We start from the raw sequence: 23,553 nt of genomic DNA on the forward strand, positions 1-23,553 counted from the left end.
AGATGCTGACCTCACAGCTTGGATCAAGCAAACAGTGAAGTTGACTCCTTTTGTTGTCCTTGGGGTTTTGAACCTCCCTTCTCCTCCCATCAACCTCTCTAATGTGCTCCTGGTTTTATCCTACTCGTCATTCTATATAAAGCAACTCGTGGCCCTGTAAATAGCCAGGTCTTATGATGTTGTCTCTGCTGGAGAGAGAGCTGTGGATGGTGAAGGTATTTTTAGCTTCAAGACTCAAGGGATTTGAGGATAGACTGGTCTATCTTTTATTATGAATTTGAGACAGAGGGAAGGGTCACAGGATAACATCTCCTCATCCCACTCTCTTTTTCTCAAGCCACCAGCTCTTCAGTCTTCCCTCCCTCCTCCCCTCTTCTTGCACTTCATCTCCCCGTGGTTTGAGTTCTTTTATGCTTTTACTGCAGTATCACATCCCAAAGGAAGGCTGAGTGGAGCATTCGAATGGGAATTCTTGACAGATTTTACATCTCCAGTTTCAGGCCAGTTCATCTTTCTGTGCATGTTATTCCTAAGATGTGTTTCTTCATTATCTCCTATGGAATAGAAGGGTTTTCTTTTCTTTTTCTATAAAGGAAATCTACCAACAATCTTTCAACAATTCCCAGTAATCTGCCATAGGCCAACAGATCTCAGAAAGCCAGTGTTACTCAATTGCTCTTCAGAGCCAGGGAAAAAGAGCTTAAATGTTGAACAAAAGAGACCTGTTTCTAGCAACCTCATCTGAAAAATGAAGGGCTCTTCACCCCACTAGCAACAAAGCTAGCCTACGGGCAGAACTGGACATGGCATTAAATACATCTTGCATTAAAAAAAATACATTTCTAATTAAAATTGTTAATACTGAAGGTTCCATGTAAGTGGAGGAATACATCAAGGAAAGAGAATGTGGCATATCTGTGTATGAAGTGATGCAAAGGTAGATCTAGCCTTTGTCCTTCGCATTAAGAAAGTTGACAATGTACAAAAATGGCATCAGTGTAAGAGTCATGTGAATTCATCAGAACTGATACTGAGGGCACATCCTGAAGAGAGATCATAGCAGATGATGCATTTCTCAGGAATAAGTGTTCATGGGCAGCTTTTCATGGGGGTGGCAAGTATCTTTACGTTGTCATGAACATGACATCACTATCATACCATCTCAGGCCCCATTACTCACTACAGCTAAAAGGTCTCCTCAAGTCAGAGCAAGGGGTTATAATATGGAGAGCAAGGTTCAAATTGCAGGGGTGGACAACACAAGAAACTCTAACCTCTTAACTGTAGGGGTTTTTTTAGAAAGCTATGGGGGAGGGAGGAGGGCAGGCTTTGACTCAAATAAGGGGGAAGAAACTGGGAGTGGGCTTGTTGCTTTTATTCTTATCTTGCTGTCTCATAGCAATTATCCACCATTTGCACCTTGTGAAACTACAAATAAACTCCCACTGCATCTGCCCATGAGAACAATACTTTCTCTTTGACAGAAAAAAAAAAAGTTACAGTATGTGTTCTTATACCGATCACAGAGGGAGAGAAAAAGAGAATTGGTGTATATATTTTTGTTAGCCAAGATGTGACCAAACCCATTTATTTTTTACCATAAACACTGCTCAGATGTAAACTAAACACCTTACTAGACTTCACAGAAGGGTGGGAAGTGGGGAGCCATTACTTAGATCTACCTGGAGGTATTTCCTGAATGCTAATCAGGGAGAGACAGGAAGAGGTACAAAGTCCAAGGTTAGCAGGTGAGTATTTATAAGGAGGAATGACAAATGTGTGGCCTTCCAGAGTCTGTGGACCATTCTGATGCTGGCTGGGGTTGATGTGAGTTGTAATTTCTTAAGAGGAGCAAGAAATTTCCTCAACATCCTATAAATGATGTAGCCATATAAATTAGATTGTAATAAAAGAAAAACATGCAAGCATGTGAGTCAGTTTGTCTTGAGAAAGAAATGCTGTAGGCTGTTGTTGAAGTGGCAAAATACTAAGAGATGAAGTGCAATTATAAGGCTTAGGTTAGGATTGTTCCCAGCTGTTGATCAAGAGGTGTAGATCCTGGGACTTGTGCCCAAGCAACTCCACTCCACCTGAAATGATGCCTAGTCAAGCCACTTTCCGACAATAACATGGGACAGGAAAGGGATCTGGAAAATATTCCTGCTCTCAGATAAAAGCTCTTTTTCTCAGTGGGTATGTAGAGAGAAGCTGGCCCTGCATTCCAGTCGGGAGCAAGGACTCTGTGGTCTGGGGGTATTAGGGGAAGACCGAGCTTCTCCTCAATCTGGACGTGTTAGATTACAGCCCCCATTACTCCAAGCCAGTCAACCCAACCCGCGCACACCTGCTGGCTGGGCAGGGCGGGAGTTGTACTGCATTAAGTCTGGAGGGGAGACGGATCGAGGAAGGCTGAAACGAAGCCCCATTTTTCACCTCGATACTTTCTCCTGCCAAGAGCCCTGGGCCATGTCCGTCTGCCTTGGCGCCCGAAAGCCCGTTTCTCAGAAATACCTAATAAAGTTTCGGTGCGAAAAACGACACCCCCCCCCGGCCCCGGCTTTCCCTAGGCGAAGGACGGACTCACAGGGCAGCCTCCGGCTGTGGCCGTGATGGGCTTCGGGTCCTGACATCGCTTTCCGAGGATAAGTACGCGCTGGTTCGCCTGGACAGTCCACGGCCTTCCCGGGCAGAAGCGCTCTCTCACAGCAGATCCGACGCGAACGCTCCCGCCGCCCCGAAGCGCCTTCTCATCTTCCCAGGGAGTGGTCCAGCTGGGGGACTCCTCCGGCCACGAGCGTAACTCCGGCTGTCTGGCTCAAGGCAGGGCTGGCGGGGACTTCGGGCAGCAGAATGTACCAAGTGGCTGAGCAGCGAAGGGGGTGGAGGCGCAGATCGCGGGCGGGGGTGTGTGTTGCTCTTCGCGCCGACTTTCCGTCCGCCCCGTTTGGCGAGGTCGGAAGCGGAGGACGAGGCGAGGAGGCTGGAGGTGCCGCAGACATTCCCGAGCGCATCACAGCCCACACGGACTCGCCCGTGTGTGTGTTTCTTTAAAGCTGATTTTCGCAGCGCCGCTGTAGGCGTGAAAGGCGGACGAGGATTGAGGGGGGAAAGGCACTGGCGGCAGCAGTCAGAGAAGAAGAGGCTTAAGGCTACAAAGATGGGCCGTCAGGGCTGGACTCCGGGGCCGATCAGCGGAACGAGCAGAAACTCAGCGGCTTAGGCGCTCCTCATTCAGCCCACCTTACCTTGCAGGGCTGTTGTTGTGGAAAGGAAATGAAGGAGGAACTATGTCCTAGGTAGCAGCCTCGAGCCCCTAGAGACATTGGAAATACGAAGAAAATGATAATACAGCTGATATAGCCTCAAATGTATCTTCAGACAAGTGAAAGCCAGCGGGCTATTTCGTTCATTCAAAAGGGTACGCGCCAAGCACGTAGAGTTCAGTTTCGGCTGAGTCTCTCACGGGTTCAGTGAGGAACTGGGAATTTCAGCCGCGTACTAAGTGGGGAGATGAAGCCCCGGTGCTCTGAACTGTTTTGCATTTATGTGGGGAGCAGAGACGCGCGCTGGTCTTCCTTTGCACCTCGCTGCAGAGGGAGCTCAGGCGTGGAGGGCAGGCGGTGCAGCGCGTGTGAGAAACCGAGTCTCCTCGCTTGCCTGAAAGCGCCTTTTCCGACTAATAATTTTTATTAAAGGGCCTAAGCTTTCGTGAGCTGTAGCTCACTTCATCAGATGCAATCATATTCTTTGCCACCATAGACTAACACGGCTCTCCTCCTACATTCTCGCTTGTCTGATGATATTAGTGATAAATGCTTAGGGCTTCTAAAAAAAAAAAAGTGTGAGGTACAAAGATCAATGCTGTAAAAAAAAAGCTACTTAAGCAGCTAATAGTTCTGGGAGTCCATTGTTACTTAATCCGCTGGTAGTGTCTAATGTCTCCCGTGCACACAGATTTTCTCTCCTAGATATCCTGTTCTGTTGAAATGATTTGATCTGCTTTGATCTATTATTAATCAGTTCGAAGTACTTCTGTACATTGAGCACAATTAATTGATGAGATTCAGTGTGCTACTTGAGATGCAGTAATGGCTGCTACCTCAGATAAATGAAAGGATGATGCTATGAATGGCTATTAACTAGGATGGCTAAAAGAATCACCATATGTGGGAGAGAGAACTGGGGGGACAATCCTGCCAGACCCCATGTTTCTCTGCTGATGGATAAAATGGCACCCATGGTGCTGAATTCAGCTCAAAGCAGCTGAAATACCTGATTTCAGGATTTAGTATTCATTTAGGGTGCATCCTGTAGTTCTGTAATTAGGCAAAAATATTAACCAGTCTTTATGGGCACTGAAGATAATAATACGTAATAGCCTTTTTCATACATACATTTTCTAAATCCTGACTCACCAATGCCTTAACACTGAAGAGCAATAATGCAGTACTTGAACAAAGGGGATAATTATAGGCTCCAACATCTAGGGGATGTCCCTTACAGCCCTTTGCTAACCACATTTGCCCACCTCCTCTTGCCATTTTTGGTGCCACTTTGATTGACAGATACATATCACTGTTATATTTGTAAGATATTGGTTCCTGATTCCTGATGCTGCCATGCAAATAAATCAGGGGATGAGAATTTCACAAAGTATAATGCTGCTAATTATGCAGCCAGGTCACCATAAAGGACAATGGCACTCCAGCTCTAGCTGTATAATAGCCTTTCCAATTTTACCGTTTGTTACTTCAAGTGTCTTCTCCTTCCAGAAGGTTGTCTCTGAGTCTTTACTGCATCTGCTTTGACTCATGGCTGACCATGGGAGAAAAAGATGTAGTGACAACCAGATCTTTTCCCCATTCTATGCCATTGACCAAATCAGGCTGGTTTTTCCACCTTTAGGGATGATTTGTTACCTCCAGGGCAAGAGAGTACCCTAGAGACTCATCCACACAAGTCACCATCGAACACATGTTTGGCTTCCTCCACCAAGTGATCTTCACAGGGGTCCATTAGCATCCATAATCACAGTGCCACTATGGAAGGTCTCAGGGACTATGATGGAGATGTGGGCCTGACTTGTCCCCTTTTCAGCCTTATGCCCCCCCCCCCCAAGGTTGGAGGACTGGTACACAGAGAATTCCCAGCTAACACATCTGGAAGATATCAAATTCGAGGAGGCTGTCTGGCTCATTGTGCTACAGGCTTCCTTAACTCCCTTGCTTGCCTTGGCTTTCCTTTCATGCATTTCTCTTTCACTTCAGGCTGCCTCTCAGATTTTGGACCAAACTTTTTGTCTTTTCCTTTGGGATCACTTCCTTGGTTCTTGTATCATCAGAAACAATGGAGCCTTTCCATGTCAACTGTTTCTCACTAGGTGACATTAGGCAAGTGACTGCATTGTAGAGATGAAAAGTGAAGGTTCCAAGAACTCATGTCTGCACCCATATTATGGAGCAGGAGGAGAGAAGCCATGGGATTCCAAATGCTGTTGAACAAGAACTAGCCTGCATGGCCAATGGTGAGCTATATGTGATTCAGCAACATGAGGAGGGCCACAGGTTCCCACCCCCCTCCCATGCACAGAGTGAAGAACTAAGAAGGTTGGAGCTGTGTAAAGATGGGAGGAGAATTCCCAGACAGAGGAATTTGGGCATTTTATTGAATTTTCATGCACTGCAATCACCACTGAATTCTGTTTTTGCAGTCCTGTTTACACGCACAGAGAGGTATGTCTAGAATCTGCTTATTAACAAAAGAAGTATTTTTAAGAGTCAGAGCTACAATCATCAGAGAATTGACTCACTGCCAGTTTAAAAGGTGGAATTAAAGTTGGATTTTGTTTAAAGCTGTCCTTTATAAAAGGAACTACCTTGCCAAGTTGTTTGCACTTTTTTAATTCAGGCAATGCTCTTAGTATAATTTGCTGAACACAACACACAGTTTTTCTGTCTATGGATTTGATACAGGAGATTTAATGGCAGGAAAGAGAAAAAGTTAAATGAAAAAGTATGACTATATGCTTCTTCTTTTTTTTTTTTTTTTGCTAAGGCTTAAATCCTAAGTCATTTTAGGAGCAAGCAGTACGTTATATATAAATGCTGCCTTCTCTGCCAGAACCTTCCTGTTCCTAGTGCAAATAAGAACTGATAGATTACAGTTCCCATATAGCTCAACCAGCAAAGTTGGGGGTGGGAGTTCAGGAATTAAATCTAATATAAATGGGAAGCATCAGGTACAATTCTGTATGACTTATCAGACAGGCTCTCATGGCATTTGAAAATGAACCAGAAGAATGAAGCCAATATTACTGAGGGTTCAAACATCCCTTGTGAAGAAAGCTTTGAGAGTTTTTAGTCAATGGGGAAGAGAAGGAGACCCCGCCTAAGCTATGGCTATCATTTGTAAAATGATGAAGATCCTCCCACCTAATACTCATAGAATTTATGATCACTTAATGGAACTGGTTGGAGCAGAATCACAACATACCAAAAAAAGGGGGGGAGGGAAGGGCTATTTTATTTATTTTTATTACTGACTTAGAGTTCCCTGCCACAAAAGTTTTGTGACTCGCATAATTATGTGCATTGTGCATTGCATAAAAATCAGGCAGAGTTTTGACTACACTATTATGGCTGCCATGTTGACTTTTTGACTACACCCTGTGGACAGCCCTGTTGCAGGTTTTGGGGTTGGGTTTTTTGGGGGAGGTGTGTCTTCGAGTCAGTGTTGACTCCTAGCAACCGCCTGGACTAGTCCCTGCAGTTTTCTTAGCAAGATTTCAGAAGTGCTTGCCACTGCCTCCTTCCTAGGGCTGAGAGAGAGTGACTGGCCCAAGGTCACCAGCTGGCTTTGTGCCTAAGGCAGGACTGGAGCTCACAGTCTCCCGGTTTCTAGCCTGGTGCCTTAACCACTACTGTACACCAAACTGGCTCTGTGGCAGTAGCTGGCAGAAAAAGAAATTATGTTTTGGCTTAATTGAGCAGAAAGTTTTTGCGGCTTTTAAGTAGAGTTAGGGTTGTTGTATGTGTCGACCAAGCCCATTGTTGTGGCCCCAACACTCTAGGTGACACCCCCAAAAGTAGGAAGACTTACCTCTGAGTCAAGCCTTTCTCCTGCTAATTTTATGGACATGTCTACACAGTTTTATTGGCATGATATGGTAGTAGCTTGCCATCACCTTCTTCCTGGATGATTTTTAGATTTCTCAGTCTAGCCTACTGCAGTGGTATATTCTGGCAGCCTCCCAACAAATGCTAACCAATCAACAGAGATGATTCTGTTTAATTTAGATCAATGTTTCTCAGTCTTGGCAGCTTTAAGGCGTGTAGACTTCGACTCTCAGAAGTAAAGCTCCCAAGATTGAAAAACACTGATTTACATCAACTAAGATCAGGTAGATACTACTATTCAGCAAATTATGGTGGCATGATATTGTGGAAGGCAGGCAGGCAAACAAACAGTAACATAAATTACAGTAGTAAAACTCTGATAGATTTAATGCATTTGTTTTCTGTACAAAGGGCTGAAATTCCTGGCCTCCTCTCTGCCAGAGGCAGCACTGGGTCAAGTGCACACCCTCCTCTGGCTTCCAAAAAGTATGGCTTTGTTGATTGCCCTTGATCTTAAAGCTGCAGTATGACCTGTGGCCTGAGTTTCTTGAAACTCAGTGGGGCTTTCCTATTGTAGAAATGTAGTATAAATGTCTTTCAAGTACTGTACCACCTATTTGTGAGACTCTTCAGTGTTTATTTTAACAGGTTAATGAGTCAAGATGTTAAAAGCCAGACAGTAGATGGACTAATCATTTTTATTACTTGACAGTTCTATTAAAAACAAGGACGTGATCTTCCTTGCTTATGTATCCTGCTTTATAGTTTCCATGGTGATTTTAATCTGAGCAACATTGCCCCCTGCTGATAAAAGAACAAAGCACCTAGTATTCTGTAGTCTACTGTACTTAATATTTTTTAGTCCTGCAATCAGTTTAACAAAGTCTGGCTTGCGTGATAATCTGATTCCTTTCTATCTCTCCATTCTTAACCTGTGAGAACAACTTCTTTCCACACTGTCCTTCTAAATAAGGTGCTATGTCTAAAATGAAAGATAGGATGTCAGGACTCAATGACACATGTGAGATTTTGCTCCAAAATCTGTAGGAAACTTTTTTGAAAATAAACACTCTACATGCCTAGGGCATGAATAATCCATAAGATCATTCTGCTCTAATCATGAAAGTAAAATATAATCTGAAAAAAGTATAATCTGATGTTCTGTTCCATCTATCTCCCTATTTAATTGTCTTTGTCTCCTCTAAACAAAGCAGGAGCTACTGCAGAAAGCTACTGCAGAAAGATTAAATAGAGAATTTCAAGGAGAAATACAAACAGAACTCAACCATGTCTTGATGACTATCTGGTACCTTCTGAGTCACAAGAAACCAAATGCAAGTTGCTGGAGAGCAACTGGAAAAGAGTGCAATCCATCCTGTTGTTTGTGCTTGTGTGTTTTCCTTTTGACCAATGTGTAACACTGAATAATGGAATAGGTGGTCCAGTAGAAGTCTTATGTTTTTGCATACCAAACATCCTCCCCACCCCAAACAAACTATGATTCATTCCTGTAACTTTATTCACATTTGCTCTAGCCCTACATTTTTTTTAGTCTGGAATGGAGGCAGTTTTTGACCAAGGTGACAAAGACTTCAACAAGAGTTTGGATGGTAAAAACAGTCTTCTTAGAAGGGTATTCAGATCTGCTAGATAATAGCAATAGTTTGGATTAATAGTATTTATTGGTTTTAATATTTGGTTTTATGAATATTTTATAGATGCTTTATTGTGTTATTATAAACTGTCTAGAATCCTGGGAATAGGAGGCATAAAATGTTCTTAAATAAAAACAGATAAAATAAGACAAAGTTTTTCATCTCCATTCTGCAGGACTCAGCTTCTTTCCTTAGGGTCTCTGGGTCTCTTATTTCTTTGACTGGATACATGGCTACTGGCTACAGCTTGGTATTGACTCTAGCATGTAGGTATAACTGTGTACATGTAAACAGTTGAGGGCTATGGAATTGCTATCCATTATTGTACATCTTGTGCAATGCATTTTGATATATTTTGAACTCTTGATTGTATGACAAATCCATTTTTCAAATAATTTTTCAATACCCCAAATGCCAAAACTGATCACACTTTAAAACCCATTTTCAATGTCTAATGTAATATGAAGCAGTTAGGGCTACTTCTTCCACTGCAGGCTGCTGGTGCTCTCCAGACTTGGCTGAAGGGTATATACTGCTCCTAGGCTACATTGATTGATGGTGCCACCTCGTGTCAGTGCAAAGATTTGCATTTTTAGAAAGATTTGGAAGGAGGAGTGGTGTTGGCTCCACCTAAGCTTTGGTGCTCTAGACCACTGCCTACTCAGCCTTAGGCTAAAGCCAGCCTTAGGGCTTTCTTATTGGAATCTGCCTCTACCTCTCAGAAAAGACTCCAGTAATATTTCCAATTTTTTCCCATAATCCTGCTCCTCTCACACTTTTCCCCTCTCAAGCTCCAACACTGAAATTTGTCTGCCATGGTTTCTGATGTCACAAAGAAATGATGTCACAGCATCTGTGTAGCTTGAACATCACTCATGGCTCCCCAAACCCAAGAGGGCCAGTAGCTTCTCAGAGCCAGAGGGAGCAGTCACCTTTTCTCTCATTTATCTTGCTTATGAGCTACAGACTCTCTTGTGAAGCTGTTGTTGAACCACCTGAAAGAAGATGAAGGCTGTTGAGAAGAAGAAAGAATGTCTTAATGTATTCCTTCTTGAGGCATTTTGAATTTTATGGACCTAAGTTTTATTTGAAAGTTGATTATCATTTTAATAGTGAGACTCTTACAATCTTCAATTACGGAATTATTTGTAACTTTTGCAATATTGTGTTCTATTTGAAATGATATCTTATTGGATTATTGGATTTGTGCATTAATTCTGATGGGTTAAATTTTCTTTTCAGAAGTAAGACCAATTAATTTCAGCAAGCCTTAATGCTCTGGTAAATGTGAAGAGGAAGATGTGACCCTCCAGATGTTGCTAAACCATATATCCTATGATCCCCACCATTGGCTGTATTGCCTGGGGTTGATTAGAGTTTGAGTTAGCAATATTTGGAAGACCCAATGTTGCCCATCCTGGTATATAGGATTATATCCTAAGTTATTAAATAACTAATAAAAGGAAGGAAAGAAATTTGTTCTTGGGGAAGGGAGCTAATGAATCATAGTCTGCAAACTACAATTACTAGAAATTTCATTTTAAGGCAGAAACATTGAATTATCTTCTATAGAAGCAAAACGGATAAAGGCCTCTTTCCATTGTAATCAGTGTTATATATTGATCATAGTGTTACAGGTCAGTAATTAGCTATAAATCTAACAGATGATATTGCAGCAATACTGTGTATTCAAAACCCTCAAAATTATGTTTCTCATACATGGAGGTGGATTATCTAAGATGGACTATCAGCCAACAGTAGTAATCATTTGGAGACTTCAGGCGATAGAGGGGATAGCCAGAGTAGATGGTGGATAGTATATTCCATATGACAAGATTACATGCCATTCTGTCTCTGCCATCCCATCTCTCAAGGATGAATGAAATTAAGTGTTCATAAAAGTAGGTCAGTGATTATATGATATCCACAATTTGTAGGTCTCCCAGGCCAGGTCTAGGCAGTTGTTAGAAGAGATATATGCTTCTAGATGGCTAAGATTTGACTGGGTACTTCAATGGTCCAGGAAAAACAGCATTACTGATATACACCCTGCCAATCATAGGAATGAGTGGTTGGTATCCCATAATGAGTATAGATTTCACTCCTTGTATAAATCTACCTGCTCCAATATAAGCCTGTCTAACTTTCAAAACTTCTGTTGGCAGTCCGGTTATAGATGGCACCACCATCTTCTGAAGTGAAACAGATGGCTGCCAAAGGTAGTAGCAACTTATTGATGGAACTCTCCTTCCAAGGCAACTCATGTGATGTCTATTTTGATGGTTTTCAGATGCTAGGAGAAACCATGGGATGCTCAAAGAAGCAGTCATTGCCATTGGTTTTTAAGACATTTTTACTAATTGTATTTCCCAAGTTTCTGCTATTTTGTCATATCTTCTTATTTTAATCAGGTTGGGTACTCATTTAGTTGTGTTTATCACAGACTCACTGAAATTAGAGGGAGTTGAAGCTAATCATGTCTACCTTTCTACCCCGATATTTTTTTAAGTCTGTTCCAGATGCTTAACAAAAATATTTTGAATTCAGTGCCTTAATTTTTCCAAGAAATGTTTTCTAATCCTGTCTATAGTCTCTTCTACGTGCAAGGGTTGCACTGATCAAAGGTCTGTACTGTCCCCTCTTGTCTCCATGGGGAGTGTGTTTGTGTGGGATTAGCAGCTTCTGCTGTAGAGGAAACACTGGAAAGGCTGATTTGCAGCATTTTTCTTGAAGCTATGGGGCAGTCCATTTCCCACTAGAACTGTCACCTCATCCCACCTCCTGGCTCCTGTGACTTCCCCATTCTCTCTTGTATCAAAGGCACTTGTGCCCAACACAAGTGCCCTGGATACATTTCTCTGCCTCCTATCTTTTCCTGTCACTTCAAGGGATGGCACTGCTTCTTGCACGGTGGACAGTTAGGTATGTTTTTCTTAGCTGAAAAAAGCAGATGTGGTTAGGCAGAATTGGGTTCAGGGTGCCAGTTAGCTGCTTTTTTTATGGGGGTGGATCCTTCTTATTGGCCAGCTGGAAGGAGTGCTGGCCAGCTCCATGGGCACAGCCATTGGGATGATCGTGCGGCAGCATGGAACTGTTGCTGAGGATAAAAGGGACAAAGCAATGACTGGGTGGAAGGACCTTAAGTCTGGGTCCAACCTATTGTATTTTTAAAGATACAGACACCTTGAGAATCTTGGGTTGGAGTGAACAGCAAAATATTTGAATCAAGAGATAAGTTGAAACCAACAAGGGAAATTAATTGGGATTGAACTCAAATAACCATGGGATAGTAGGCTTAGGCCCAAGCAGATCATCCTGGCATTTGGTCACAAAGCTGAGGTGCCTATCTTTGTTGTGTCATGTGTATCTTTACTTATAGCTCACCTCCTGCAGCTTTCTCCAACCTGGCGTCCTCCAATGTGCTGGGAGACTGCCCAGGCCATGCTGGTTCAGGATTCTGATGTTTGCATTCTCAAAAGAGCACCTGGTTGGGGAAGGCCATTCGATACAATAGTTTCAGAGTATTTTTAAGCAATTCTATGGCAAGTTCATTAAAGATCTAGGGGCTACATTTGCACCAAATACTAAGCTTGGATATTTTGAACCCTTTAAAGTTTGTGTGTATGTATGTGTGTGTGGTATACAGTAACCATACATCCTTTATTATAAAAGACAAGCCTTTATTTCAGAAAGCTATCCTTTAGATTTATTTATTTTTCAAAAACCACGTTTGCCCTTTATTTTGGTCACTTAACTTTTACCATACAAATGGTACCACTTTCACATTCTTGTGAAAAATATGGAAATTGAATTGTCTTTTAAAAATAAATTTACATATACTGTTTGATTTTAGATATTTTTATTAGAATATGCATTTTTGTAAAGTTTTTTCTTGGTTTTGCTCTTGAATTTTCCTTTGTAAAGCAACGTTATAAACATAAACAATTAATTTTTTTTATCCTTATGAACCTCTCTCAGATTTGCCCCTTTTTCAGGTTCCTTTATTTTTTCCAAGAAAATATGGTCACTGTAGGTATAGCCTAATTTGTAGCTCTAGGCCTTTGGGTTAGTTTCCAATGTATTGTGTTAACCCAGAAATTTGATTCACTCACTAATTGTGTTAAATCCATGGGAACACAGCCTATGAATAGACACTTGTTCCTAAAGGATGTATGTAATGTAAGTGATATTTGTGCCCTAGATTCATAGCATGTAAAGATTACTAGGGATTTCTTGAGTTCAATCCCTTGCATGGTGCAAGAATCCACTTTTACATCCTGGGAGAGGCTCTTTATGACATTATGTTATCAAACTCTAAGCTAGCAGGTTTATAATTCATTGGATTACAAATACAATGGGTTGCCTCTTGGTGCTTTATGAGAGTTGCTGGGGCCTCTTGGTGCTTTATGATAGTTGCCCTTGGCCATGTGTGCTTCACCTCTGAAGCCCCAAGTTGCACCCAGCCTTGAATACTATGGATGTAGCAACCCAAGGAGAAACCCCTGTTAAGCTCTATCTAGTTTGCTCACTTGGACGCATAGTTCCCATCATACTATAGCAATTTTTCTAACCTATTAATAAGTCCAGTTTCAGATCTATTAGATTTTATTTTGAGGGTGCAGATTGTAACCACCGTCCTCTGAGGTAGTTGTAAAGGTTATTATATTGATGTCTACTGGGGCCTCTTGGTGCTTTATGAGAGTTGCCCTTGGCCATGTGTGCTTCACCTCTGAAGCCCCAAGTTGCACCCAGCCTTGAATACTATGGATGTAGCAACCCAAGGACTCTCCAAGCATTGCCAGCAAAACTGTAATTTTGGTGGGGTAGAAGAGAAACATGATGAAATACATAATAGCAATAATATTTGCTTTATTTAACTACATTATTTTCATTACATTTAAATGTAAATAAAATAAATTCAATTGATATTTTGCTCTGGCCAAGCTTACTTTTCAGTTTACAGTTTCCATCATCTTAAGTATGGCTTTAAAAAATTGCACTGGTATAGGGTCATTTGGTACTATAGAATTAGAAAGCCTAATTTATTGGATGAGGCTGTTCTAATATTGTATTGCTATTAAGCATGTGTACTTTTCTTTTATCCCCATTACTATTTTCTTTCTTTCTTTCTTTCTTTCTTTCTTTCTTTCTTTCTTTCTTTCTTTCTTTCTTTTTCTTTCTCTCTCTCTCTCTCTCTTTCTCTCCCTCTCTCCCTCCCTCTTTCAGATCACTGATATGAAGAATGAAGTATCTCAGACAAGCAATTTAGTACAAGTAAGGGGCCACCTCAGAAGGGTAAGATGGCATTTCTTCCTTTCTCCCTCAAATTTAAATTAGACTAGACAGCTTTATGGTAGCTGAGGGCCACAACAGAGGGGGGAACAGTGATATAAGGAAGAGACAAAGGCCCCCCAAAAAACATTTTCAGGCACTACATGCAGCCTGTGTCCCACAGGTTGTCCACTCTTGGTCAAATTATGAGACAAATCCTAAATTAGCTAGAATGGTTTGGGAGGAAGCAACTTTCAGATTACAAGAAAAAAAAGCAAAAAAAAAAAAAAGAAAAGAAAAGCCCAACCATTTTCTTCAGGATCTCATAGGACACCTTCATCACATTAACATCTGGTGAGGTAGATTGGACTGAAAGACTGTGACTGGCCCAAGGCCACCAAGTGAATGTCTAGCTAAGGGCAAACTCTCCAGTCCTCATCCAGGATCTTTTGTTTTTTGTTTTTCAAATGTTCAGAAAGAACTTTATTGATATCTGGAGCATATCAATCAAGCCTACATCTAGAAGAATGAATTTGATCTCTTGATAGTAAAGCATGGCTTATGCTGGTGGCACACCACTCAGTGTGGCAGTGGGAACTTAATTTTGGAATCATGGGACTGTTTGACAGCAGATCTGCAGAATTTGCCAGCAGCAATCTCTTCAACCTTTGTAATCTGAAAAGAATGAGCACGGGTTCTACGATGTGCTCCCATATCATGTGTAGCACCTCCAGCAGTTGTCAAATCCCTATATTCCTTGTTCATATTGTGAGTTCCACTATGAGAATCATAGTGCAGCCAGATACCAAAGTTTTTCTCCTTCAGAGGAAACCTCTCAAAAACCTGTCCACAGTACACAATTTCCCCAGAAGATTTTTTTTCATCTTCTTAGCTGAGTACAAATCACTAGAAACACGACTTTGCAACAACATGGTTAGGAGCAAAGCTGAACATACAACAGAGAGGTGGTGTTGGACACTTGGGAGTAGGACAACAACCTTATACTCCTTCATAGTCTCATCACAGCCATCAGATAAACAGCTTCTTAACCACTACAACACTGGCTCAGGAATGTGGCCCACTGTTAAGGAAGACAAAGTTGAGAGTAGAAAACAGTAGAATGTATTGCAAACTTGCCTTATTTCTCTCTGGACTCTAATAGATAATCAAGAAATTGGTTCTACTCAAAATGCTCAAGAGCCAGAACCGTAGAGTTAAGTGGCTTTGTGAATTAGCCCACAAATACCGGAAAATGCTAGCGCTTGAGAGCTCATTGAACATCTCCACTTCCATTTCAGGGTGAGTGAGAATAATTGAGAAATTTTTGTGTAGGCATTTTGCCCAAATGGGACAAAATTGGATCATTAAAGTGGGATTTTTTAAAACTCACTATCAAAAAGGTAAAAACTCCCTTGAACTGAGCCAAACTCTTGATGTACTGTACATCTCTAGATAGTTTCTTGGCAATAATGTGGAAGTGATTTGCCACTGTCTTTTTCTGGGAATGTTTTTGACTTCCTGGCCTAGACTACAGACCTAGATGTCTTGGTGGCTTCTTATCCAAATATTATTCCACCTATTGTGATAGTGGTTATTCACAAGCCAACTTATCAATACTTATTTGACTTCACTGTGGCCATTGGATCTCAGAGAAGAATGGGAAATTAACATGATAAACTCAGGAATTTGTGACTGTTGAATTGAGACAGAACTCAATATGGCTCTCCCCCTAGAAAGCAGTACTGTAAAAGATCTTCCCAGTTCAGTCAGAAAGGCCATGCCACAGATTTCAAAGGCATTAGTGAAAATATAATACTGTGTTATCAGCCTGACACTGTCAAAATTTAGACCAGCCAATCTGGTAAGGGCAAGTGTACTGGGACTGCAAATCTTTGGCCAAGTTGGCTTAGAGCTGCAGCCCCAGCACATCCAGAGGATACCAGTCTGTGGCATTACATTATTATTAAAGCCAAGTGTCAATTCAATGGGTGGTTCCAGAGGACCAGCCAACAATTTTTCCATATTCCATGGTAGAAAGACAGAGCAACTCATAATGCAGATCCACAATAATGCTTCCATTCTGCTCATATGACAGGATGAGTGTCACCTCTGAAGATAATCTGAGTTCTAATGCAAATGTGGTCGTTGAGCCTATTATGGATATTGCTGAGGTGTCTATTGACAAAGAGGTTGAAGATGATTGTTTTCCTGAGACGTCCTTAGAGGCTCCGTCCTCAGAACTTTTTGAAGCACTCTGCTTGAAAGGCCTGCCTCAACGGTTCCATATGCCAGCACCCAGAACGCTTTGTAGACCATCAGCTCTGAGGTGGACCAAGCCCTGCTGCACCAGATCATGTAATGAGACTCTGGAGCACATCATCACCATCCATTATTCAGAATGTCAGAAGTCATATTCTGTGAGCAACCAAACTTCAATTATTGTTGCCTGGGGTGGAGAGTCTCTTAAAGAAACTCATGCCTGTCTAAGAAGCCAGGTTTTGCCTAAATGCCAAGCTTGAGTCTCTTTAGGAGTCTTGTCAGTAGCTGCAGCACTTTACTGCAAGGCAATCTGGGAACGTTTCCCAGTCACTACAGTGTCTCTGTGGCTATTCCCATCCTGCTTACTCTTGAAGTGAAAAGGATAGAGGCTCAGAAATTGTATAAGCAGCAGCTCGAGCTTCAAAGTGCTCACCTGATCGAATTCATCAGGAGGGGTTAGATTCCTTAAGGTAAGGGAAAATGCCACAGCAATAGGTCAGGGTCTATTAGAAATGAAAACACATGGAATAGGATTGTTGAACCAACTGGCAACCCAAAAGGAGAATGTCTTTGCATATTCAGATTGAGGAAGCCTATTTATAGTTAAGAATCTACATTCATTTCTTGCAAGACCTTTTGCATAGAATTAAAACAGAGATAGACTATCCGTTTGGGATTGGTGGTCACAGCTGAAACTTTGAGAGTATCTTATAGGCACTCTCCCAAAAAGAATTACCATGGTGTCAAAGCCAGTCTCTCTCTCTCTCTCTCTCTCTCTCTCTCTCACACACACACACACTCACACACACACACACACTTGCAATTTAGCAGAAAGCAAACTGGTCAGGGTTCTTCTTGTTTAGCTTCTGTAGTTCTTCCTCAGGACCTTTGCTATTGATCTCCCAGACAACTTTGCCTTTTTTTTTTTTTGACTGAGTGGGTTCACATCCAAACAAAATTGGAGGGTGGGCTATAGCCGCCCTCCAGTTTTATTTCCTAGGAATATCTCTGAGACCTATGTGATATTGGAAGCTGAGGGTTTACTCTGCAGGATGGTAGCTTTCTATGTTTTTTTAAGCTATAACAATTTTTTTTAAAAGTAAATAAAATCAGGTGATTTTTTCCCCATATTTAAATGAAAGACTTTGATGAATATCTATGGAATGATTATTGGAGTGATTTTTATAGGTCCAAAGTTGGTGGAAAATGGAAAAGGAACATAAGGGACTAAACTTTAACATTAATTATAAATAGCAGCAGTAGTAGAATTTTGGAAACATGATTTAGAAAATCTTACATGTGAGCATCCTTGCTGCATCTTTTCTTTTAAGAAACTGGATTGACTGGACAGACGCTCATTTCAGATGTTCTGAAGATAGTAAGAAGAGCCCTGAAGAGACAGATCTATTGGGTGTCCTATTGACTCATATTCCTTCAATAAATGGGATATTGAACATCCTTCAAATACAAAACTTGTCTGCAGTTTGCAATGAAGTATGCACATGTATTCAGGACAAGGGAGGGGAATGGTATGAGAAAAGCAGTTGAATTTAATTTGGAAACATGAAAGTTACAAAGTTCTCTACTTTGCCTAGGAACATAGTGAGCCAATTGCTATGGTTCTATTGGAGCATCAGTTGCCTATGGTTACTACTGGCAAAACACTTGAGAGGAATTACCTAAAATCTCATTAACCCAGGCAATCTGAAAGGGGATTATTGCTGGCCAAAACTCAGTGGGCTCTTGGGCAAACATTAAAATGTACAGAGGATCTGAATGCAGAAGCAATATTTCTTCTACTAAATGCCAGGAAGGACTGCCCATGGATAGCAAATACGATCTTATGAGCCATGGAGAGCAAATACAATCTAGTGAGAAAACCTCTCACTACTGTCCCAGGCCTAAGACCAGATTTCTCTAACTTGGTGTCCTTCAGATGTGTTAGAATCATGGTGCCAGGGTTCCTGGTCAGCATAACCAACAGCCATCTGGCCTGAAAAATCCTAGAGTTGTAACCTCAACATGGCTGGAGTTCAACAGATTGAGGAAGACTACCCAAGAATAAGGAAGAAACTGTGTGAGAAAGTTATTTGGGGGCAAATGTGAAATCATAGCAGTTAGTATAATGTCTTTGAAATTATTTGATCATTATCTGCCTAATAACCAAAGTTTTCTGGGAGTAATTGCAGAATTACTTAAAGCGTTAAAAAACATCCCACTCAAAACATTTAAAAAAGAAAAGCAAAATGGTTAAGACCAAAAAAAAAAAAATACACACATACACACACACACACACACACACACACACATATACACACACATATACACATACACATACACATACATATACATATACATATACATATACATATACAGTCATGTGAAAAAGAAAGTACGCCCTCTTTGAGTTCTATGGTTTTATGTATCAGGACATAATAAAAATCATCTGGTCCTTAGCAGTTTTCAAAAGTAGGTAAATACAACCTCAGATGAACAACACATGACATATTACGCCATGTCATCATTTATTTTACAAAAATACCATTTTGGCCTTTACTTTCCATATCCTCTCTAGTTCCTCCTTCAGGCCCTGGTACTTCTCCAGCTTCTCATACTCCTTCTTCCTGATGTTGCTGTCACTTGGCACTGATACATCTATCACCACTGCTGTCTTCTGGTCCTTGTCTGCTACCACAATGTCTGATTGATTGGCCAGTACCTGCCTGTCCATCTGGATCTGGAAGTCCCACAGGATCTTAGCCTTGTTATTCTCCACGACCTTCTGTGGAATCTCCCATCTGGACTTGGGAGGGTCTAGCCCATATACTGTTCCTGTACACAATGCCAGCTACTTGGTTGTGCCATTCAGTATATGCTGTTCCTGAATATATACTGTCTATAAGGAATTCATTGGTTTGAGTTATGGTGGTAGTAGGGATTGTCGTGAGGGCTCTATTGGCATCTTCTAGCATACTATCTGATGGTACTTCTCCACTGAGCCTTGGTAATCAGTCTTGAGGGTTGACTGTAGCTAGTTTATCCATGATCTTATGCCTCATATCAGCTGCTTTGCTCTGTAAAGGAGGGGGTGGCAGTGATGTTCCAGCTTCAGATGTTGGCTGCACATCCAGTTGTTCTTCCAAGTCTGCTTGAGTCCAGGTTGTAATGTGGAGTTGGTCTATCTCAAGTTGTGAGAGCTGCTTCCTCTTCACTATGTTGAAGCGCTGGGTAACTTTCTCAGTTAGTGTGGATGTAGGCCTTCTGTCCATCCATAGTTCCCTCATACATTTCATAGGTCTACTGTTGTAGTAGCATTCCATCAATTCCAAGTTCTCTTGTGTCATCCATGCATGGCTTGTTCCAGTAGCCCACTTATCATCAGATTGTCCTGGTTCCCCAACATCTGACATGGACCTTGTTAATACGGGCGACATCCGAGCCAGCATGACTCTGTTAGTTCGTGTCACTCTCACATTTGAATAGAATAGAATAGAAATCTTTATTGTCATTGTACTACTTGTCCAACGAAATTAAATGCCACCCCAGTGCAGCTTTAAAAATATAAAAACCATAGAACACATAAAACACATATCACACATAAAACATATAATGCAACCTTCACATTCCATATTGCACAACCCCTGATGCTGCATTAATACTGCACTATACGATAGAATTCAGTATAGTTACAGCTCTAGGATAGAAGCTATTCTTCAGCCTATTCGTTCTTGTTTTTATTATCCTGTACTGTCTGCCAGATGGTAATAGTTAAAAAAAAAGAATGTCCCGGGTAGGATGGATCCTTAAGAATGTTTTGAGCCTTCTTAAGGCAGCGGGAACTACTGTATAAAGTTCTTCCAAAGAGGGGAGAGGGCAACCAATGATCCTCTGGGCAGTGATGGTAACCCTCTGGAGCGCTTTCCTATCTGCCACTGTGCAGTTAGCAAACCATACACAGGTACAGTAGGTCAAAATGCTCTCAATGGTACAGCGGTAGAAGGTCACCAGCAGTTTTTCATTCAGTTGTTGTTTCCTGAGAAGTCTCAGGTAGTATAATCTCTGCTGGGCCCTCTTAACCAAGGCTGCAATATGAGCACCCCAGGTCAAGTCCTCCTTTATAGTAACACCCAGAAACTTAAAACTGGCCACCCGCTCCACTCGGTCTCCATTGATAACCAGGGGCTGGACATCTAATCTATTCCTCCTATAGTCCACTATAAGCTCCTTGGTTTTACTGATATTAAGAGCCAAATTATTGTCTCCGCACCACGAAAGCAACCGGTCCACCTCATCCCGGTAGGCAGACTCATCTCCTTTGGAGATAAGCCCCACCACTGTTGTATCATCTGCAAATTTAATGATAATATTGCTGAAGTGAGTGGGGGTACAGTCATATGTATAAAGGGTGTAAAGTAAGGGACTCAACACGCAGCCCTGTGGTGAACCAGTGTTGAGAGTAAATGCTGAGGAGATATAATTGCCTAATCTAACCCTCTGGGAGTGGCCAGACAGGAAGTCCAAAATCCAAGAACAGATTGAATATGGAAGCTCAAGATCCATAAGTTTAGACACCAGTCTATGTGGAAGGATTGTATTGAATGCAGAGCTAAAGTCTACAAAAAGCATCCTCACATAGGTCCCCCGCTGTTCCAGATGAGTCAGAGCAGTGTGGAGAGTGATGGCTATAGCGTCCTCTGTGGATCTATTAGTTCTATATGCAAACTGATGTTTATCAAATGTATGCGGAAGGCAGGAAATGATGTGCCTACAGACCAATTTTTCAAAGCACTTCATGATGATAGGCGTGAGTGCCACTGGTCTGTAGTTGCTGAGGTTGTTAATAGGGAACTTCTTTGGCAGCGGAACAATGATGGAAGCCTTCAGACAGGATGGAATAATGGACTGGGATAAAGACCGATTAAAGATCTTGGTGAAAACCCCAGCCAACTGGTCAGCACAGTCTTTAAGCACCCGGCCAGAGATGCCATCAGGTCCGGCAGCCTTTCTAGGGTCCACAGCCCTCAAAATACTCCTCACCTTGTGCTCCTCCACGGTGAGGCAGGGGCTATATTGGACCAATGGCTGTACTCTACCTGCCTCTGGTGGCTCCACTTCAAAACGGGCAAAATAATGATTCAGCTTCTCTACCAATGAAGCATCCCCGTCAGCAGAAATGACATTATTTGGTCTATAGTTGGTAATTTGTTGAATCCCCTGCCACACCTGCCTCGTGTTGTTGCTATGAAAATGATCCTCAATCTTCCTCTTATAATCTGTCTTGGCCTGCCGGATGCCTCTCTTCAGACTGGCTCTAGCAGCACTGTATTTTGCCCCATCACCGGACCTGAAGGCATTGTTCCTGTCATGCAGGAGACGCTGGACTCCCTTAGTCATCCAGGGTTTCTGGTTGGGATAGATCCGGACGCATTTGTCCACAGTGACAGTATCTGTGCAGTGTTTAATATAGCACAGAACAGCTGCAGTGTGCTCCTCCAGATCTGGAAAGGCAGGTGAAGTGTTAGGGGGTCTTTGCCCAAGAACTCCTACTGGTAAGGTAGGTACCAGCTGGGATTTGAACCCTGGTCTCCCATATCAAAGGTGGTGCTCTAACCACTACACTATCCAGCCACCTTATATATATTCCTTCATATATATACTGTGTGTGTGTGTGTGTGTGTGTGTGTGTGTGTGTATGTATGTGTGTGTGTGTGTGTATGTATATGTATATATATATATATTTGAATTATAGTTGAATAACTTCTATTCACAACATGGTGGCCATAAGAGACATAAGCAGCTACAGAGCACTGATTTACTACAGTTCTGTCTAAATTCTGACCTTCCCCCCCCCACAAAATACTCCCTATCTGTTTATCTTTGCTGTTTTTCTAGACAGGTGTGCATATTTCCAGCCAAAGCATTCCACTGGAGCCATACATCTAAAAACCTCTTAGAAATAAACTTGATGCTAGAATCTGGCAGTTGGGAGTCTTATTTCAAAACTTATTACTAAACTACTTATTATTAAGTCAGGTAAAGCAGAAGGTGTCTATAGGCATACTTGCACCCCAGGGCACTGATAGAAGATTTTGTATAATTACATACACATATATTTCATATTTAGTATTTACACACACACACACACACACACACACACATTCTTATATTTAGTATTAAGGCATTTAGACTTTCATTAAGGATTTCTGAATCATGTTTTATTCTTCACGTTTGTAAGCTTGGAGGCCTTTTTCACTAACCCTGATAGATAAGAAGCTGTACCCATAGAGACAAGATAAGATGTACATTCCAAGGATAGCTTTTCCTAAGGAAAAGGTGTTTAGCTAAATGGTCAAGGGGCCCTAGGAAGGACGGAAGGAAGTTCCTAATATAGAATGATACTGAGGTGGGAAATGGGTGACTGAGTAAGGGGTGATATTCTAAAGAAGGGGCTGAATGAAATGTATATATTATGCCAAGATGAGGGGGTCAAGTGCAGCCACCCACCTAACAGCTTGCTGTCATTACTTTTGCTTTTGGGTGAAGAATAAAGGACTCAACTTCATGCAACTGCCCGTTGTCTCTTTGATCCTGGCTCAGAAACGAACTGGTAAAAAATAATTCTAACAGCACCATGCTGGGAACTTCTGATCTGTGATATTGTGCTCTCCCAGCTGATGGTCTAGGAGTGCCTGCCTTTTTAACAGTAGCTTGATTTGCAAGAACCAAGACTGCAAGTTAGTTAGGCATTATCTCTTGCCACCACCTCCTACAAATTGAGCTGCTATTAAAGGTAGGCACCAGGACCAGCAAACTTCCCCAGAGTCATGAACCATCTTATAGCCTCACAGGATGCATGCAAAAGATGCTCTGAAGGAGAGCCAGTTCAGTTAAAGCCAACACCTTTCCTGAGGATCAGGAACAGAAGATTACAATCACATTTAATCTTTGCTTTAACTGCACTGTGTACCCTGAAGTAGGGCTACTCAGGACTTCAAAAGCAAGATAAATAGGCGTTAAGGCTGAGTTAAGAAATCTTAGCAATTAGAAATGTTTCTGTAATTTGGCTAGAGCCTTATCTTCTATGTTATCTATTCTGACTCATAAACATACTTTAGAAGTAACCTCACATGTTTTGAAGGGGTAGATTCTGATCCTGAATCTGTGCAACTGCCTCTGACTTCTTTGCCAAGCTACTGAGCTAGTTAAGTAGAATTGGGAACTTAGAATGATGGCTTGGAATGCTAGTCAAGAAT

The 23,553-nt window shown here is 41.7% G+C and overlaps 2 protein-coding genes and 1 pseudogene across 2 annotated transcripts in view; 1 reads left to right on the forward strand and 2 right to left on the reverse strand.

Moving 5' to 3' along the window:
* DBNDD2 (dysbindin domain containing 2) overlaps nt 1-2,844 on the reverse strand; it is a 34,021-nt gene extending 31,177 nt beyond the window's left edge. The window contains exon 1 of the mRNA XM_007438576.4: nt 2,585-2,844. Within this exon, the coding sequence (XP_007438638.1) occupies nt 2,585-2,630 (46 nt within the window). The 5' untranslated portion in view covers nt 2,631-2,844. The remainder of the gene's footprint in view (nt 1-2,584) is intronic.
* A 6,155-nt stretch (nt 2,845-8,999) lies between these two features.
* Nucleotides 9,000-16,560, forward strand: TP53TG5 (TP53 target 5). The gene is given in 4 exon segments (XM_088154031.1): nt 9,000-9,020; nt 13,997-14,065; nt 15,204-15,367; nt 16,137-16,560. Coding segments are annotated over 4 exon segments (678 nt in total).
* LOC112541940 (large ribosomal subunit protein eL20 pseudogene) lies at nt 14,561-15,025 on the reverse strand (annotated as a pseudogene).
* Nucleotides 16,561-23,553: the final 6,993 nt, after the last annotated feature.

Source organism: Python bivittatus, unplaced genomic scaffold (genome assembly GCF_059951505.1).
Source record: "Python bivittatus isolate LINGU-HERP-01145 unplaced genomic scaffold, Pbiv_v1 ctg000700_np1212, whole genome shotgun sequence".
Classification (NCBI taxonomy): domain Eukaryota; kingdom Metazoa; phylum Chordata; class Lepidosauria; order Squamata; family Pythonidae; genus Python; species Python bivittatus.